General features: G+C 42.1%; 1 protein-coding gene across 5 annotated transcripts in view; it reads right to left on the reverse strand.

Annotated features, from left to right (window-relative positions):
* Positions 1-211: 211 nt before the first annotated feature.
* Positions 212-20446, reverse strand: part of hivep1 (HIVEP zinc finger 1) — an 85877-nt gene continuing 65642 nt past the window's right edge. For all 5 annotated transcript variants that reach the window (XM_063185127.1, XM_063185130.1, XM_063185128.1 and 2 more), the window contains 4 exons: positions 11184-11285; positions 9598-9864; positions 4779-5194; positions 212-3391 (listed from right to left, as the gene is read on the reverse strand). In XM_063185127.1, coding sequence (XP_063041197.1) covers positions 2030-3391; positions 4779-5194; positions 9598-9864; positions 11184-11285 — 2147 coding nt within the window. In that variant the 3' untranslated portion in view covers positions 212-2029. The remainder of the gene's footprint in view (positions 3392-4778; positions 5195-9597; positions 9865-11183; positions 11286-20446) is intronic.

Consider the following 20446-nt stretch of genomic DNA (forward strand, 5'->3'; position numbering starts at 1 on the left):
TCTCTCTCTCTCTCTCTCTCTCTCTCTCTCTCTCTCTCTCTCTCTCTCACTCTCTCTCTCTCTCTCTCTCTCTCTCGCGCTCATCACTGATTTGGGGGGAGTTATGAAGAGCAAACATAGAATCAAACAGCAAAGCAACCAAATTTGGCTTATTAGCAAAACATGTTCCAGTGAAAGTTGCATTTAACAGAAAGACATTGGACACAATGCAAACATTTGTAAACAAAGTTATTTACTGATACATTTGATGGTATAGATACACAACAATGTAAAGCCACGATTAAAGCAACACTCCACCATTTGAGGATATATGGACATTTTACACCTCCCCTCGAGTTCGTTTTTCCCTTTGGTCAATTTCTCGAATCTCTCTAGCAATTTGCAAAAGATCAAGTAATTTCTCAAAACCGTTAGAACAAACAGCAAAAGTGAGTGGATTACCTGCTAAAGGCAGTCCCTTGCTCAAAATGTCACAAAACAAGTTTTTGTGTCAATTAATGTGCCAGTGCCATCAGCGTGTTTATTCATTGTGTTATGGATAAGCTAATCAAATTGAGCAGTAATATTGGTAAATAAATTGTGCACTTCAGAGGGTTTTTCTGATGTCAAATGTGGTTTAGGTTTCATGACAACTAACCTCTTTTGTTTGAGTGGAGAAAAAATAGAATTGTAAAGCAAAATAAATGTGCGAAAATGCAATTTTGCAATTTTTGTGTGGAGCATAATTATACAGGGCACACTAGGTGCAATGTAGAACAGTGCCCACTATATGACATGCCTGTTCAGTCAATGTTAAAAAATATATATTATTTTCTTTCACTGCCTTTCATTAGGAAAAAGTCAAGATTTACCAGAGAGCAATTTACCAATTCAGATCGCATTTACAGACAAAAATCTAAAGGAAATTAGATAGTGCTTAACGTGTTATGACAGCATGGTAAATAATTTTACATGCTAAGACGTATACAATGAGCTAGGGCCAAAATGTTATTGGTGTGGGGGCGGGTTTGACTGAGTTTTTGACATGCATAAAGTGACACGATGCTGAGACAATTGAAGAATGTTTGAGCCATTCTCCGAGTGTGGTGGTGTTGATCCTAGTTCCAAGCTAGCATCATCATTGAACCGGATTGAACCTGCTGGACACTAGGTGCTGTTCACTAGGTGCTGTTTCAGTGATCCATGCCATCTATATTCTCCCGTTCAATGGGCATACCAAGACACTTCCATGACACTTCCAAGGTGCTTTGAGCTACACCTGGCTAGGAACAGTCACAGCGCAGGCAAGAGATTGGTACGAAATTAGCTGCGACTACTGTACAAATCAGAGAATGGCTGGATAAATCGGAGAAGGTTATAATGTTAACTTGAGGTTATTTGGAAAATTTGAGGGTATGTGGAAGCATATTTCCAAAAAATGGTGGAGTGTTTCTTTAAACACATACCTCATTGTGGTGGACACTATGTGGAATATAATAAATAGATGAACACAACATCTATACACAGATACACATTGCCCAAAGCCATAGAAATGCTATATTGATACATGACATGATATTTTTTCCATTTATTTACATTTGACATGGACCATTAATTCTCTTTTTGACTTCATAAAATGCATCTACGTAACACAAGCCAACTATTGAGATGTGAGATAGTATGTACAGTCTCCTAAACAAGAAACTTCAAAAGGCACAATTGTCTATACAACATGTACAAAAAAAAAAGAAAACGAAAACTGTCCAGAATCAAAATGAAAGTAAAAATAAAAAAAATGATTGGTCATCATCATACAAGATTGCACATAGAATATCAATGTCAGAAAATGTGCTTTTTTTACAGGTGGCCTGCAGAGCTCACAGACTTCCTTAAGTGTTTTCAGTTTACAAAGTGACGAAGTATCACAAATTATTGGAGTAACAGAGTGAGAAAGCCAGAGAGACTTAAGAAATAGAGAGGAGTTACAAAAGAGAGACAAAAAGAATGAGAAGAGAGGGAGAGAGAGAGAGAAACATCTCAATTAAAACATTCAGGTGGCAATGACTAGCCTGTCTTCGTCATCGCTCGAGGCCTCGCTGCAATTGTCGGCAAGAAGCGACGACGAGGGCCCGAGACTAGTGTGCTTGTGAGGGGGTTTCCCCTTGCCTGAGCCCCCAGGGTGGATCGCTTGAGGTGCATGCAAGTTGCCGTCAATAGAAGCAGGGCAGGACAGCGCCTGGTGTGTCGGCGGAGACCTGCTTTGCCTCTTCAATGCCCCAGCAGCAGGCTGCGCTCTGGCGGTGGTGGCCGCGTCCCCTTCCCCGAACTCCAGGCTTGAACTCAGCCTGCCCGGCGCTGGTGTGGTGCCTTTTGGCGCGGCAGGGGTTGTCGTGACGACGACAGGTGCTAGTGGGGACGCTGCGGAGGCTGACAGCGCAGGAGGGCTGGCGGCTAGAGTCAGCACTTGAGTGGAGTCAGCAATGGTGCAAACAGACAATGGGCTCCGGGGCGGTGCTGCTAGACAATGGCCTGCCTTGACCTCCACGTTGCCTGGCTTGTCGGAGGTGGCGGAGGAGGGGGGCAAGGGGCTTAGCGTGGACATGGGGCTGAGGGAGGGTATGACGGCTGGCAGGGTAATATTCAGGATCTGGAGGCCGGGGATTTGTGTCTGGGATGTGTGGTGGTGGGGTGTGTTGGACTGGACAGCGGGGCTCGCCGCAGCAGCCAGGACCTGCACACCTAAGGTGGCGCCGACTCCGAGCCCCAGGTTCTGCTGCGGAAGTAGGTGGGCTGCCGCCGGCCCGAGCCCAGAGCTAGCTGCCAGGCCCATGACACTGAGCGCCTCCAGCCCCATGGGCTGCAGCGTCGCCTGAGGTCCCGCCAAACTCTGAATGCCCGACATCTGGCTCAACGGGAAGCATGAGAGTACGTTCCCCACACCCTCTTGGAGTAGCAATGAGTGCTGGGTGGTTGGTGAACCCTCGGGCCGCGCTGCTGCTGCTGGTGGTGCGTTGGCAGTGTCGCCTGGTCCTGCCCCAGGCAGCGGGCTCGGGTTGCGGTGGATGACGCTCACGGCTGGGATGGTGAGCTGGACGGGGCCAGCCTGAATGGGGACAAACGTGGAGTAGGCGGCCAGGCCTGCGGGCACTAGCTGGATGCCGCCCACGGGCACCATGCTGTAGGGGGAGCGCGCGGGTTGTTGGGAGTGCAGGGGCAAGTGGCTGAAAAGATGCGTCGTGGGCGCCCCAGAGTCTCCTATGATGGACATCGGACCTGGGGAAGGGAAGTGCAGAGGAGGAGGAAGAGGGCCCACTGGAGCGAAGGATGGGGTCTGAGTGCCGCGGTCCACAGGGACCCCGGGCGCCTCACTTGTTGAGCTTGTTGTGGGTGCACTGTGGCTGCCACTGACACTCTGTTGAAAGCAAGCAGGTGATTTGGCGTTAAAATGGTACAAGCTTCATTTTGCAATGTTTCAACTTTCAACTTCAAGACGAGTCACCAAGTACATTTGAACAGAGGTGTCAAAAGTAAAAGTAAAAGTACTTTTGTGGTGTAATTACAACACTAGCGCATGGCATTACATAGCTGTTACACAATTTACTCCAGTGTACCTAATGAAATAGATAGACTGTATTGTTACTGAAAAACCTAACAAAAACCCACCACAAACTTGATCCAACCAGTGCAGAGTTAGCTGATCGTAAGACAAGTACACGGGTCTACTGGTTACGCAGATAAGTTGCTTGTGTTGGAAGGAAATTGTGTTTCTTTTTAGATGCGTCCTAGCATCTCTATAAGAGGGTATGTCTGTCCGTCCGTCCGTCTGTAACACATTCTTTTAATTGTTCCCTCCTGTGTCCACAATGCGGCAGAGTTGACCTTTTGGCCTGGAGCTGACCTGACCATAATAGCATTATAAGAAAGGACAACATTTTTGACCGTTTCATAATTTGTGATATTTGTTTATTCATTTATTGAAATTCATTTGACTGACCCTTCCGTTTACCCGGAAGGAAAGTTTGCAGTCTCGCACCACAAATGGTCTAGCGACCATACCAGGCATAAGCAAAGATGTCCCAGATGTAGCCGAAGCCAGAGACATAACAGAAAATTAATAAAATGAAAACAATTGTGTAGGTTATTCTTTAGCTGGCAAGAGTATTAATGAGCTGAAGAGCGCACTCTTGTTTTACGCACGTTTAATACACATTTCACTTTGATATATTTGGGGCATTAGTGGTAGGCTATCGTTGGGAAGCCATGTGTCCATGTAGACTACACAGGTAAAGGCTGGAGATGAGCTGGCAAACTGATGAAAGACGCTGATAATCAGAGCTGTCAATGTATATGTAGTATTCAAGTTTAGAGTGGTGGCTGTAGTAGTATTACTGTAGTAGTAATATCCTGACTTTTAGGGTTGAGGGAGAGTATGACTGCTGATCGGGAATATTTTATTGTATTTTTTAAATGTCTTCTTCATTTTACTACGGTATTCACATTGAGGCTGTTGTCTGTTTTCCAAATAAGCCCTGGAAAGTTTGGATCTAGAGGCCTCTAGGGGGATTTGGGGTGTGTGGTGGGGCATGCTGGCTGGACATTGCTATTCATACCGAGACCCCATGTAGCTTCTCTAGGCCGTCAGCACAAAAGCAGTTGGGAGCGGTCTCTATTCAGACCAGTTCATTTGCTTAGTAAATATTCATGAAAAAAAGAAATCTGTGAATGGGAAGTCACACATTTTGGAAATGAACTACTAAAGTTATGACATACTGTATATATTAGAACATGATGAGCCTCACCTGGCTGAGCTTGGAACCCTTGCCCGACGTTGTCGACGGGGGACTGGCAGGCACGTCAAAGTCGGGGTAGTCGATGGACATCTGTCTGCAGGGTGACACGGGACTCATCATGTGAACAGACTCCGTGTCTGAGCCGTGAAGGTCTGCTGCTGCTGCTGCTGCTGCAGAGAAGGAGCTGCAGGAGGTGAAGGCCATGGAGGAGGAGCTGCAGGAGGTGAAGGCCATGGAGGTGGTGGTAGCGCTGGGAGTGGTGAACGGGTAGTGTGTGAATGTAGCCGCTATCGCCACCGCAGGGCTCGGGCCGGGGATCATGGCCGAAATGGACATCTGCTTGGTGGGCGAGATGGGGCTGAGCATAGCGACAGAGTCCGACTCAGACTCTGCCACCGAGCGGGTCTGGGGGGACGCCGGGAGGTCTTGAGTGGAGAACATCAGGGTGGGAAAAACAAGGGGACCAAGGACACAAGGAGTTTTATTTGTAACATGCATATAAATACTTCAAAGTAAAACATATCTCATATACAAAATACCTGAAACACCTGTCATTTTAGTGTGGGAAGTTTCATGGCTCAGGTTGTCCAGCCTGTTGGTCAATCTTCATTAATTACACATTGCACCAGTAAAGTGTGAAGGTTCAATTAACAGGGTAAGAGCATAGTTTTGCTCAAAATTTTGCATTGCTCACAACATTCTGGGTGACATAGAGTTTAAAAAGGAACATTTCTTGGTGCGTGTGTAACTGTTGCATCTTTGACCAAGACAGCAAGTCTTTGTGACGTATCAAGAGCCACGGTATCCAAGGTAATGTCTGCATACCACCAAGAAGGATGAACCACATCCAACAGGATTAAATGTGGATGCAAGAGGAAGCTTCCACACTAAATGATGGGTGTTTCCATTATTTTGTCCACCCCCTGTATATCATCATACTGTATCTGTATAAACTTTTTAAATATATATTTTCCTTACTTCTACTTTTGCCTTTTTACTTTTTACCTTTTTTGGGACTGTCCAAGCAGGGAAGCTTTTCATTGTGTGTGTGTGTGTGTGTGTGTGTGTGTGTGTGTGTGTGTGTGTGTGTGTGTGTGTGTGTGTGTGTGTGTGTGTGTGTGTGTGTGTGTGTGTGTGTGTGTGTGTGTGTGTGTGCATATATATACAGTGCCCTCCATAATTATTGGCACCCCTGGTTGAGATGTGTTAAAAGCCTTAAAATAAATTCAGTGTTTATTGCAGAAGAATACTGTCACACTGAAAATTTTAGGAAATGTAGCCTTCAACTCAAATGAATTGTAGGAAAATAAAAAAAATCCCTGACTAAAAAATAATTATTTTTCATTAAATCACCTGTTCCACAATTATTGGCACCCTTAACAATTCCCAGGAAATAAATATAATTGAAGCATTTCTGTCATTTCTACAGTAGTTTACAAAGTTTACCAGAGTATGTAGGAACATTTAATTAGTAATTCATCACTTCCTGTTTCCCTGGGGTATAACTATGACGTGACACCGAGGCCATTTCTCTTATCCACTCTTAAACATGGGAAAGACAAAGGAACACAGCATACAAGTGAGGCAGATGTGCGTCGACCTTCACAGGTCAGGCAGAGGCTACAAGAAGATTGCCACTCAACTGCAGCTGCCCATATCTACTGTGAGAGGAATAATTAAGAAGTTCAAAACAACTGGAACAGTGGTAAACAAGCCTGGACGAGGACCCAAGTTTATTTTGCCACCACGCACAGTGAGGATGATGGTAGGAGAAATCAAAATATCTCCAAAGCTCACTGTTACAGAATTACAACAAATGGTAGCATCCTGGGGTCACAAAGTCTCCAAATCAACCATCAGGCGCTGTCTACACGCCAACAAGCTGTTTGGGATGCATGCACGGAGAAAACCTTTCCTCACCCACAATCATAAACGCAAACGTCTGGAGTTCGCCCAGCGGTATTGGGGCTTCAACTGGGACCGTGTGCTTTGGTCAGATGAGACCAAGATTGAGCTTTTTGGCAACAAACACTCTAAGTGGGTCTGGCGTGCCACGAAAGATGCGCATGCTGAAAAGCACCTCATACCCACTGTGAAGTATGGGGGTGGGTCAGTGATGCTGTGGGGCTGTTTCGCTTCCAAAGGCCCTGGGAAGCTTGTTAGGGTGCATGGCATCATGAATGCTTTGAAATACCAGGACATTTTAAATCAAAATCTGTTGCCCTCTGCCAAAAAGCTGAAGATGGGTCGTCACTGGGTCTTTCAGCAAGACAATGACCCTAAACATATGGCCAAATCTACACAGAAATGGTTAACCAGACACAAAATCAAGCTCCTCCCATGGCCATCTCAGTCCCCAGACCTCAACCCCATTGAGAACCTGTGGGGTGAGCTGAAGAGGAGAGTACAGAGGAGAGGACCCAGGTCTCTGGATGATTTAGAGAGATTCTGCAAAGAGGAATGGCTGAAGATCCCTCTTTCTGTCTTTTCCCATCTTGTGAAACATTATAGGAGAAGATTAGGTGCTGTTTTGTTGGCAAAAGGGGGTTGTACAAAATATTAACAACAGGGGTGCTAATAATTGTGACACACATTATTTGATGTCAAATAATTATTTCTTTATGTGGGATTTTTTCCCCACTGAATAAATGCACTTGTATTGAAGGTTGGATTTTTCTTTTTTTCCATTAAGGTCCCATATTATTTAGAGAAAAATAATAATAATTGGAAGCTAAAAAACACATCTCAACCAGGGGTGCCAATAATAATGGAGGGCACTATATATATATATATATATATATATATATTTATTATTATTATTATTATTTTTTTTTTTTTCATATATACAGTGAGTCAAATAAGTATTTGATCCCTTGCTGATTTTGTTGGTTTGCCTACTAACAAAGACATGATCAGTCAATAAATGTTATGATAATATGTATTCTAATATGGAGAGACAGAATATCAAAAAGAAAATCCAGAAATTAATTTAAGAGAATATATATTAATTTATTTCAATTTCATCGAGCAAAATAAGTATTTGATCTCCTGTCAACTGATTACAGTTCCGGGCCCACAGACCAGATGGGCAACTTGTCATCTGAATTAAAGACACCTGTACATACTAACATGCATAGAAGACACATTGAATCAGCAGAATCAGTCCATAGTATGAGTGAATCAGTCACACTCCAAGCTCACCAGCATGGGAAAGACCAAAGAGCGGTCAAATTATATCAGGGACAAGATTTTAGACCTGAACAAAGATTAAATGGGCTGCAAAGCCACAAGAAAGAGACTGGGTATTAATGACCCAGCTGTTCATGCATTTCTTCCAAAATGTGTGGAATACAAAGTGACTATCCATCAGCCTGTCTGGGGTTCTATACAAGATTTGACCTTTTGTAGGGATTTGATAATCTTGAGAACAGAAAGAAAGCACCCTAGACCTGTACGGGATGAACTAGGCAATGATATCAAAGCTACTGGGACCAAAATCACTGAGAAAACTACTGGTAGCACTTAATGCCACAGAGGTTTAAAATCCTGTAGTGCACACATGGTACCTCTACTTCAGAAGGAACCTGTGCAGTCCCACCTGAGGTTTGCCAACGGACATCAGACTGGTTTAGGATTTGATAAGGAGGTGCTGTAGTCAGATGAAACCAAAATCAAGCTGTTTGGCATTAACACAATTCAATGTGTTTTGAGAAAGAGTACTGCTGTCTATGATCCCAAGAACACCCTCCTCACCATAATGCATGAACATGGGATCATTATGGTTTGAGGGTGTTTGTCTGGCCAAGGCACAGGACAACTTCACATCGTCAACGAATGGATGGAGGGAGACATGTAATGTGCAATCCTGAGTGCAAACGTCCTTCCCTCCACCACTACACTGAAGGGTGGGCCATTTTTGGATCTCCCCACATGACAATAATACACAACATACAGTCAAAGCAACGAAGGACTGGCTCAATAAGAAGCATATTAAAATCGTGAAGTGGCCTAGACAGTCTCCAAATATTAACCATACAGTAATTCTATGGAGAGAACTGAACCTCCCATTTGCCAAGCTACAGCCACAAACTATGAATGTTTTAGAGATAATCTGAAAAGAAAAATGGGCAAAACTATTTTCTACTATATGCATAAACATTGTCATCAACTAAAAGAAGCATCTGACCTCAGTGCTAGAAAACTAGGGCTTTGCCACAAAGCACTTTATCTTCTTTAGCTAGAGGGGTCAAATACTTATTTGCCTAAATTAAATACAAATAAATTAAAATATATTATTTTAAGCAATTTTCTGGAATTTATTTTTGATATTCTGTCTCTCCGTGTTTGAATACATATTATCATAAATTTATAGACTGATCATGTCTTTATTAGTGGGCAAACCGGCAAAATCAGCAAGGGATCAAATACATATTGACTCACTGTATACACATAAACAAAGGGACCAAGCACACAAGGAGTTTGATTTGTCACAAGCATAGAAATACTAAAAAGTAAAATATACATTGCAAATTAGCAGTCAAGTCACAATTGGTGGTGTTGAGAAAGAATAAACAAAAGACAAGAACCAGTAGACTAGCGTTGCTCACGCTCAACATGCCGAAAACGTGTTGTGTTGTCGGCTGTTCAAATAATGTAGCCAAACAGCCGTGACTGAAGCATGGACTGTGTTTATTTGGGCTAGCCGATGTAGCATGTACGTTAATGAGACATTCAGTTTGTTTTCCCCCAAAATGGGGCGTAACGCACATTCACCAGCAAAGTACCCGGATGTCCGTTTATACGTATGGGTGGGGTGTGGGCTGTATACCTGTGTGGAACTGAGCTGGTGGTGCTGATGGTGGCTGTGACGAGCTGATGGTCATTTGTGCCAAAAGCGAGCTGGGGGCCATGTCTGGGGCCGCTGAGCCCAGGTGCTGGGGGCTGGCTGAGACAGACGGGGTGGCCGAGAGGCCCGATTCTGCCTGGCTGTCCTCCTCGTCCTCCTCCTCACCATCATTATCCTCATCCTCTGGACCATCCGAATCGTCCCCGTCCGAATCTGGCCGATCGGCACCATGTCCTCGCCCTTTGTCTCCTAAGCAAAGATCACAAGAATGAGAATCGTGGTTTAATAAAATATGCAATGGTGCAGCATTCATGACATCTGTAATATGTTGTATTTGTACTACAACACTACAGTTGATATACACTAAAGTTGTCTGTTGATAAATATGCAGGTTAAACCTTAATGTCTTCATTCTCGCAAGAATAGGAGAATAGGCAGAGATGCAGAGATGCAGAGAGAGAGAGAGAGAGAGACAGGCAGACAGACAGAGACTGCATGCGTTTGTGTGTGTGTGTGTGTGTGTGTGTGTGTGTGTGTGTGTGTGTGTGTGTGTGTGTGTGTGTGTGTGTGTGTGTGTGTGTGTGTGTGTATGTGTGTCTGAAAGGGAGAGAGCGGACAGAGAGGAGGGAAAAAGGGAGAGAGACTGAGCAAGTGGGATGGGACCATAGAAAGCTTTCAGAGACACACTCCCTCATCTTGTTCTTTCTTTTTGTCTAAAATTAGATGCTGCAATATCCTCCCTGCAAACGCTGCGCCTGCCACCCACATGAGCTCTCAGTTAACAAGCTAACAGGCTACATGTAGAATTAGTAATTAGGCTTGTGTGTGTGTGTGTGTGTGTGTGTGTGTGTGTGTGTGTGTGTGTGTGTGTGTGTGTGTGTGTGTGTGTGTGTGTGTGTGTGTGTGTGTGTGTCTGTGTGTGTTGCTGAACGTGTGTGTATATGTACAGTATGTGTGTGCGCGTGTTTGTGTATGTGTGTGTTACAGCTATTGATCTGCACTGCTGCAAAGCGACAAGGTACCGTTCATGTCTTGTTCTACCATTTGGTATTATAAGCTAACTCACTGAGCTTAAAATGACGCAGGGTAGGAACATCATAGATAAATTTGTAGCTTACGCCGTAAAACTTTTAAACCTGTGCAACAAAGGGCAGTCATGCAGACATGCCTCACTGATTTGTGGCTTTCAAAAATCAGTGGCCTATTAAGCACCCAGTGGATATTTAATTTGGGCAGTTTCAATTCAATGTTCATTTTTAGAAATGACAAGTAATCATTATTTGTATTAGGGTATACATTAACACTATGGTAATTTATCATTATGGGGTATATTTGTATATCTTGTGGCGTGATACCGAGAGTCAACACAAAACAACAGAACACACAACCACACACAGACATAAGGGGTTATGGCTGCTATGGTTTATGGTTGTGGTATTATGAAGAATATTCATAACCTGTTTTTTTATATACATCTTTGAACTAAAGCTAATACAAACACCAACACTTGGTCATCATGGTTGCAAAAAAGGTTTGTGGAGTTCAATATTTACAAAAACTAGAAATACCTGAATCATCTGCATCCTGATCTTCAATTAAGCCCACAGATACTCCCATCTCCAAGCACTTCTTGCTGTGGGCTTTTGACTTCATATGTTTTGTTAGATTACCTACACAGACAAATAACAGGAAAGAGCGCAAGAGACAGTTAAGTGTGGAGGGACCAGAACAGATATGAATAAAGACAGCAAAATAGAGGGGAGGAGAAGGAATTAAAAAGAAGAAACGTGTTAAGTAGATAAAAATAAAACAGAGAAAGAATGAGAGGAGAGGAAAAAAGAGAAGGGAATGAGAATGAGAAAGAGGGAGAGAGAGAGAGAGAGAAGACATTCATCAGGTCACAGCCAGGTGGGAAGTGCTCCGCCACACAGAGAGAGGCGGCTTATGTAATGTAACAGGGTGGCACATCTGCGGATGGATGCAGAGCGCAGTGTGCTGCTGGATTGGTGGTGGATGATGACTAACTGATAAAGGAGTTCTTCAACCCTTTGAGGAGTGTGTTCTAAGCCCACCCCCTCCTGTAAAATATATCTGCAGAGTATTTGTGAGTGAGAACTCAACATTTTCTTTAGGGTTCTGGGGTTCTGGCATTTCTCGAAACCATAGTTTCTAACTATGTTAGCTACTTTGTTGTTTGCAATGCAATTTCCCATTGACAACTACCGAAGTTAATAACTATGCTTTTGAGAAACGCACCCCTGATCACATATTTGAAGATGATGCTCCTCATTGGGTAAAGGAGCGTGGGACGTGCTGCGCTGTGCTGTGCTGTGCTGTGCTGTGCTGTGCTGTGCTGTGCTGTGCTGTGCTGTGCTGTGCTGTGCTGTGCTGTGCTGTGCTGTGCTGTGCTGTGCTGTGCTGTGCTGTGCTGTGCTGTGCTGTGCTGTGCTGTGCTGTGCTGTGCTGCTGACACTGTGTGCAGTTCCACAGCACAGCGTGGGTAGATAAGTTTGACTGCGGTGAATCATCTTGGCCTCTTTAGAAAGAAGAAACAGTGCTTTAAAAAACCTAAACTGTGGGCAGCAAAACACAGAGGAGGAGGATGGTGCAGAGGAAAGGTTTAATATGTAAATGGAGTATTATAGACAATAATTGAAAATGCCTTAAAAGTACTTTGAAATTTCAATTTAATTTCTGTTTTATCTAACCAAACCCGTATGTTGTAACCTTGTTTTTATAGTGCTGTCAATGTGATGTCATTATGGTGTGAAAGGAGAAATTTGCATGTTAAAAAAACATGCCACGTTTGTATGTTTCATGTGGATCAATCCAAAGCTGGCCTGTTGCATTTTTAAGTTTTTCAATTTTGTACATTTGGGTGGACAGCACTGGCATCCATGAATTCAACATAACTTTCCATCGGTACGTATGGGCATTTTTAGATGAAACTACCCCCAGACAGTTATGAGAAAATCAGCACATCATGGCTTTCTGACTTCAAGTAAATATTAAATATTGCTATTTATGAAGATCTAAACACATGGTCAGAAAGCAGATAAGTTATATGAACGATCACCTAAAAATTAACCGATGTCGTCATTCAATACATTGTTTAAGTATTTGAAATGACCTAGCACCAGAAGTCAATCTAGCCACAGTAGTCCACGGGCCAGGTGAGATGTCGGTACCACTCAGAGGGGCAAAGGTTGCTTATATTTTTTGAAAAGATACATGTCTGAAGTTAACATTTTTGTATGATAACCCTTCTGGAAGTACAGCCAAGTTAGGGTTATCAGCCGTTAAAGTAACACCCCCCCATCAAAAATAAAGGTTTTTAAGATGGGTGCCTGTCTTTCTACTGGCCCTTGTTTAAGACATATAGGGATGGTTAATTTTGTTATGTGTGGTATCGTTGCGAAGGGGAGACTCTGAGCTTTCATCCGACACCTTTCGAGAACATTTTGGTTAAGTATAGCCCTCCCTGCAGCTCTTCAAACATTTACTCAGACACATTTTTTCCATTTTCGCCGATATCATCTCTTGTCTTTTCATACTGTGGCATCAGGGAGCATCAGAGAGACCTATTTTAAACTCTAAAATACTGTCTCGAGTATCAGGAATCTGAAAATGTATCCTTTCACTATGTTATCCCATTTTTAGGGGGTAATTTTCAGTCTTGTATCAGGCATGCCACTTTTTTGTTGCTGTTTTTTTGTGTGCTAATGTCTCGTATAGTCAAGAGGCAAGGCCTTTTTGAGACATTCTGCAGTTGGTTATCATAGCTTGTTATATATCATCAGGGAAGCCGAAGGGGGGTGGGGGGTGGGACAAAGGGTTGTCTTGTCCCGGGCCCAGGGAGACGGGGCCCGGAATTGGATCCTCATTGCATTGTATGTATTGAATTTGGGGTCCTTTCAGATGTCTTTGTCCCGGGCCCAGCCAAGGCTGTCAGCGGCTCTGTATATCATATGAAAGCTTGGATTGTATAGTATACAGATATGACCATGTATTTGGTGTACCTATTTGCATAGTAACCTATTTGCATAGCAACGGTTGCCAATTTGTTGTTATGACTGAAACTTAATTATATGTCCAAAATACCTCAAGACTTTTCAACATTGAAGATGAATTTGAGTGGTAACCATAATATATCTGACTCCACTCCACTTTTCTTTTTTACACCGCATTGTACATGACCCCACACTACTCTATCAGTTCCATGTAGTGGTAAACTGGCAACGCTTCTAGGCCATTCTGCAATTGGTTATCATAGCTCATTAGACACCATATTAAAGCTTGGAGTTTACAGTGTATGGGATATTATGATACATGTGCTGTACCTATTTGCTTGGCAACGCAGGTAAAGCATTTTCCTTACCAACCAGCATCAATGATACAGTTTCTCAGCGATTCCATTGACTACTTGTCCTAATATCAGTGTTGTGATGCAATACATCAAGAGGTTATATACAAGATCTGCAACATATGTGATAATGCCCCATTTGATGTTAAGTCTTCTAACCGAAATCATAGCAAATGTGTGAGAAATACAACAGGCCTTTAAAGATATCATGTCAACTTTTGTAGACATATTGTGTCATGTTAAATATGACTTACAAATGTTCGGTTACTACATGTCAGACCTCCATATACATGTACACTTAGCAGCAGAGATGGGAAAAGAGTTGAAGTTGTACTCAAGTGAGCGTAGGCCTATCTTTCTTAAATCTTACTCGAGGGGTAAGTAAAAATGATGTACTCATCCAAAATCTGCTCAAGTAAAGGTAAAGTAGTTCAAAAAAGTACTGAACTTAAAATGTAATTTGATGAAAAATAGTTCTTTGTTACTTTCAATTAGATGTCCTCTAGAGGCCTAGGCCACTTTTTTTGGTCTTTTATGGCTCATTTTGTGACAGGAAAGGATTGGCGAGAGAGAGAGAGGCGGCAGCCTGGTGCCCTATCTAGCAACGGTCCATGCCTAGTCCTTTTGAGATGCTCTTCATTTAGTGGTTTTGTTTAGTCAATAATGACACATCTGGTGTTCCCAGACAGGCCCTCTTGCAGGAAAACCAGCAGGTCTATCATCTACAAACCTAAAGGCCAACTTCGGTCTTGGGTAGTGGTTTGATCAGGCAGCAGGGCTGTGTTGCATCTGGTGTTGGAGACCTAGACTGTATCAGGGGTGTCATGATTTATAGCAATATGTAAAAACTCTTTGTGATATAACACTTGAAGATCATGAAGAAGTTGAACATATTGCAAAGGAAGAGTGAGGGACAATACCATCAGAAAAGTGCAAAAAGCTCATTGTCATTGTGCACCCAAATACAACTGGTGAGGACTGTATACTGACCATTCAGAAGACAAAAATATAATTTCAGCAGGGGATGTTTTCTTGGCACACGTTGGGCCCCTTTGTACCAATCAAGCATCATTACAATGCCCCAGTCTACTTGAACATTGTTGCAGGCAATTAAATGGCTTCTTATGGCAAAAGGGGTAGGCTACAGCCCAGTACCCAGCCAAGTACCAGCCCAGCAAGGTGTACCTAAGTAGCAGGTAAGTGTATATCTTCTTTGTGTATGCATTTTTTCTTTCTAACGTGGTATGTAGTATACAGTATACAGTTTTATGCATAAGTCAGTATACAGGTGGGATTTCAACCTGCAACCCTCTGATCTGATGTCCATCTCCTGAACCACTACGCCACAACTGCCCCATGTGCTGTTACAGTATGTGTAACATGGCTGTTATGTAACTGTGTGAATGCCACAGTTGGTCCTACTCTCTACATTTACAGTGCATGTGCAGGGAGTACTACTCAGTGTGATATGAGGTTCTGTGCTATTGTGACATTAGCACATGTAGAGTAGCAGGGCAATAACAAACCCATTACATCTACAGTGACTACCAGGTTCATAGAGTTCAATGCTCAGCATGGTCTCCTATTGTAATGCACTGTACTCTACTGAACTATACACTACCGTACCATACAGTACTCTACTCTACTTCACTCTACTCCATTGTTCAGTACTGCTGCTTGGGTCTAGGGATGGGTCTCAGTGTATGCCTGGAAAGTGAGCTGCAGTTGCTCAGTTGGTACACCAACACATGTGAATACAGTACATGTATGCATGTTGCTTCATCGGTGGCATGGTGTAGTAGTTGTTGCAGCAGTATGAAGTTCAGAACTCGTGCTATCTTTGCAAAGCTCTGATGACATTGTACCCCACTCTTCCTTTGCAAACCTCTTCATGATCTTCATCTCAAATCAAGTGTTCTTGCGGAGGGTTTTTAAATGTTGTTGTAAATCATGATACATGTGGTACGACCAAGGCCTCCAGGAGGAGAGAAGTGCCGCAAACTCTCGAGTTAAATAAACAAGTTTTTAATGTGACAACGTTGTCACATTAAAATCTTGTTTATTTAACTCGAGAGTGTGCAGCACTTCTCTCCTCCTGCAAGTGTGCAACTGCACTCAGGACCCGCCAGGTTAGTGGGGGGATTAATTAACCAGTGCTCTCCACCATCCTCTTCCATGACTGAGGCACCCCAATTATGGTACCGTCCCGCTGCACTGCTCCCTTTCGGATGCCCTTTTGGGGCTGCCCCCTTGCACGGGTGAGGCATAAATGCAATTTTGTTGTGTGTCGTGTGCACAGTGTGTAGTGTGTTGTGGAGTGCTGTGTCACAATGTGAATGAGTTAACTAGTTGGGCTTTCACTTCACTTTCACATGCCTACTAAAAAGGGATGAGTTTATGTTGTGTTTTTCACACAATTGCTATGATTTCAGTTGCAAGACTAATATCGAAGAGGACATTATCACATATATTTCTAGTATATAAACTCTGGGCACATAACAACATTGATTTTAGGACGATTAGTCAGGATTCAGACACCATATAACACAATGGAATCACTGAGAAACTATATCATTGATACTGGTTATGGGAAATAATTTGCCTAGTTAACATTGCTCTGCAAACAGGTACACCAAATATGATAATATCTGAATATACTACCCACTCCAAGTTTTAATATGGTATACAACAAGCTATGACAACCAACTGCAAAATGCACCTAGAGGTATTGCTTCCTGAACTTTATGAGAAAATGGCAAAACTGTGTTTTGAAAAAAATACCATGCCTCATACAAGACTGAAAATCACCCCCTAAACATGGGATAACATAGTGAAAGGATACATTTTCAGATTCCTGATACTCAATACAATATTTTAGAGTTGAAAATAGGTCTTTCTGATGCTCCCTGATGCCACAGTATGAAAAGACAAGAGATGATATCGGCGAAAATGGAAAAAAATGTGTCTGAGTAAATGTTTGAAGCGCTGCAGGGAGGGCTATACTTAACCAAAATGTTCTCAAAAGGTGTCGGATGAAAGCTCAGAGTCTCCCCTTCGCAACGATACCACATATAACAAAATTAACCATCCCTATATGTCTTAAACAAGGGCCAGTAGAAAGACAGGCACCCATCTTAAAAACCTTTATTTTTGATGGGGGGGTGTTACTTTAACGGCTGATAACCCTAACTTGGCTGTACTTCCAGAAGGGTTATCATACAAAAATGTTAACTTCAGACATGTATCTTTTCAAAAAATATAAGCAACCTTTGCCCCTCTGAGTGGTACCGACATCTCACCTGGCCCGTGGACTACAGACCATGTCAAGCAAATCAATCAGTGTTATGTTAACAACTAGTCTTCTTTTCAACCATTAAAAGATTTGAAATGACTCGCCACTTCACTGACAGACCAGTGTAATTAAAAATAAAATAGATAAAAATATATAGAAATGAGACCTGTCCCAGGTGAGCTAGCTGCTGGCCAACCGGGTGTCAGATAACACAGAGATGTTACACAAAAAATTCAACAATCTCGAAATTGCTCAACATTTCTATGGTAGATCAAGGAGGATTGAAAACGAGCCATTTTTTAACTTTGTAAGTGAAAACAACAATTTATTAGGCAATTTGTTTTGGTTGCTGTGGTGATCATACACCTTCATTCCTATGGTGGAAGGTACTTGCAGCTTCACCTAAAAAGGGGCTTGTACGTTCTGAAACCTCATTAACATACAGTTGTGACATTACAACGAACCCATGAATTGCTAGTGCTCAAGTCATCATATCAACCTTGAAGTTTTATAAACCATTCAACAAGCTTCATCAGAAGTTCTTACTTCATCAACAATATAGCAAATGTCCTGACATGCCAAACAGGGCATGGAGGACTTTGAAACAACAGTACATAGCACTATAAACACTCTTGCTATTCCGTGCAGATTTACAGTCAAGAGCAAAGGTTTGGTTTGAGCTTTGGTGGGGACAACTTCATCATTCTGTTATTCTCTCATCATTCTGTCATCAGAGTCATTCTGTCACTGATTTAAAAAAAAAGGGCGTCGGCTCCTTTAAGATGCCAAAAAAGCCACAGCGGCTCTTTTTTTTCCCTGGGAGAAGCTGCGCATGAGAGAAAACTACCCACAAAATATCTACACCTGACTGTTATTCTCAGAATGCCAGTCACAATTCGAAATTAACTCCTTTTGCTAAACTTTTTACAAGATGCGGCAAGCGCTAGGCCTACATGTTTGCAGACATGAGCAAACATACTCAACCGCATACATATATATAGCAAGAGTAGCCTTTAGTTTGTCTTCAAAATGCATTTCTATCACACAGAATAATTTGCAAAATGGCACGACCTGGGAAGATTGAAATGGTTCGGGAACATGACTGTTGTTTGTGTTCCATGCAATAGCCTACGTGAGGTGTTTGGTGTTAGAAATGTGCGTGATAAATATCACATTGTTACTGTTGCGATGGCGAAATAACTTCTAATGTCCGCCCTTCTCTTTTTTGTCGTCTCTGAGGCTTATAAAGCTCACATTCATAATGAAACACCTATGCAGTTTGAGTTGAGGGTTTTCAGCACCACTAGCACATGGACCACTGCTTCCACCTGAAACTAACTGGCACTCTAATGTCCCATCACTCTGTTGCACCCAATAGCGGCAACATGGGTCATCATAGCTCCGAATAAACAGAGGAATCTCTCATATCATAAAGAAAACAGACAGTTTAAAATGTTTTTTTTTAATTAATGCTACCACTTTGTAGTATATTGAAATATTAAACTAATCAATGTAGATTTTCGATACATTATAATAATATGGCAAAAATTGGTAGGGACAATTTTATATCCCTTCAATATTGGTAGGGACACATCACAACCTTTCCCCCTAAACCTACGCCCGTGGTTTCAGTAGTCCAAAAATTAAGGAACAGTAAACAACACTGCGCAATATCCACATTCCTGGTTTGTGTTCACTAATAGACTTATTTGGAGCTTTAAAAAAAGAAAAGAATAGAAAATAGAGACAACTGAAAGCAACCTTGATAAACAGTCAATCTGTAGTTTTTAGTTCTCTGTGCCTTGTTATGAAGGAAAAAATAACTCTGAATACAGCACACTAGCAAAATTCGGTTTCTCAGCAAACATATCAAACATTCATTTAACAACGAAATTAAGAACCATGGTTTAACAGCACTACAGGTAGGCACTATAGGAGAACTAGCTTATAATGATAGGCACCAGGGCTTGACATTAACTTTTTTGCTTGCTGGCCGCTGTGGCTAGTGGTTTTCCCGTGTCACTAGCCATCCAGCTATTCTACTAGCCACAAATTTGATATTGTTTCTTTTTTTTATTTATCATGGCGCTTTCTAACTTCAGAAGATGAGGTGCTAAAGCAAGAAGATGAGTGCACAGCTTTCTGTTTGTACATGGAAATAAATCATACAAATAGAAACTGAGTAACTGAGCTTTTTCTCAAACTTTTACAAACAATTAATACACAATTGATATACAGGGGGCAAAGTGCAGAGTATGCGCTATTCTGATATGTCATACCATATAATAACCTACCTGCCAAATTGGCTAGTGACACTGAAATTGTTACTAGCCACAGCCAAGTTTTACCAGCATTTGGCTGGTTGGCAGGTGCCAGTGTCAAGCCCTGATAGGCACATAACTTTATTTGTGTGTTATTTTGTATCAGTGTTTTTTGACAAAGTATGTTTTATCATCTGTCCATTGCTAGTGTTTCTTTAAATATGAGTGGCTGTAATACTCCACAATACTTCTCAATGCCCAGCAGGTTGTTGAGGTTGTCTTCAACTGCTGAAATACAGAGCAACCTATGCCACTAAAACAGTTTACAAAAACTAACAAAGAAATACATGAAATACAGTCCCAGGAAAAAGTTTGTACACCCTTTGAAATTTCTTACCTTTCTGTCAAAATTGGTTATAAAACATGGTCTGATCTTCCCGGAAATCACAAGAAGGAACAACCAAAGTCTGCTTTAACTAATTCAACCCAAACATTTACAAGTTTTCATATTTTCATTGGGCATAAGATGTAAACATTCACAGGACAGCAAGGCATAAGTAAGTACACCCTTGCATTCAATAGGTTTTAACCCTAAGTTAGTCGCAATAACCTCAACCAGATGTTTCCTGTAGTTGCAGATCAGATTAACAAAACAATATGGATGTATCTGGTCTCCCTCTTCTTTAGAAAACTGCCTCTCGTCAGCAAGGTTTGTGGGATGTCTGGAGTGCATAGCTTTCTTGACTTCATGCCATATAATCTCCATTGTTTTTTGTCAGGGCTTTGACTGGGCTATTCCAGAATGTGTATTTCATTATTATGAAGCCATTCTAAAGTGGATTTGCTTCTAAAGTATGGGTTGTTGTCACATTGCAGCACCCATCCTCTTGTGTGCTTCAACTGTGTGACAGACTA

The sequence above is a fragment of the Engraulis encrasicolus genome, chromosome 20, assembly GCF_034702125.1.
Source record: "Engraulis encrasicolus isolate BLACKSEA-1 chromosome 20, IST_EnEncr_1.0, whole genome shotgun sequence".
NCBI classification, from domain to species: Eukaryota; Metazoa; Chordata; class Actinopteri; order Clupeiformes; family Engraulidae; genus Engraulis; species Engraulis encrasicolus.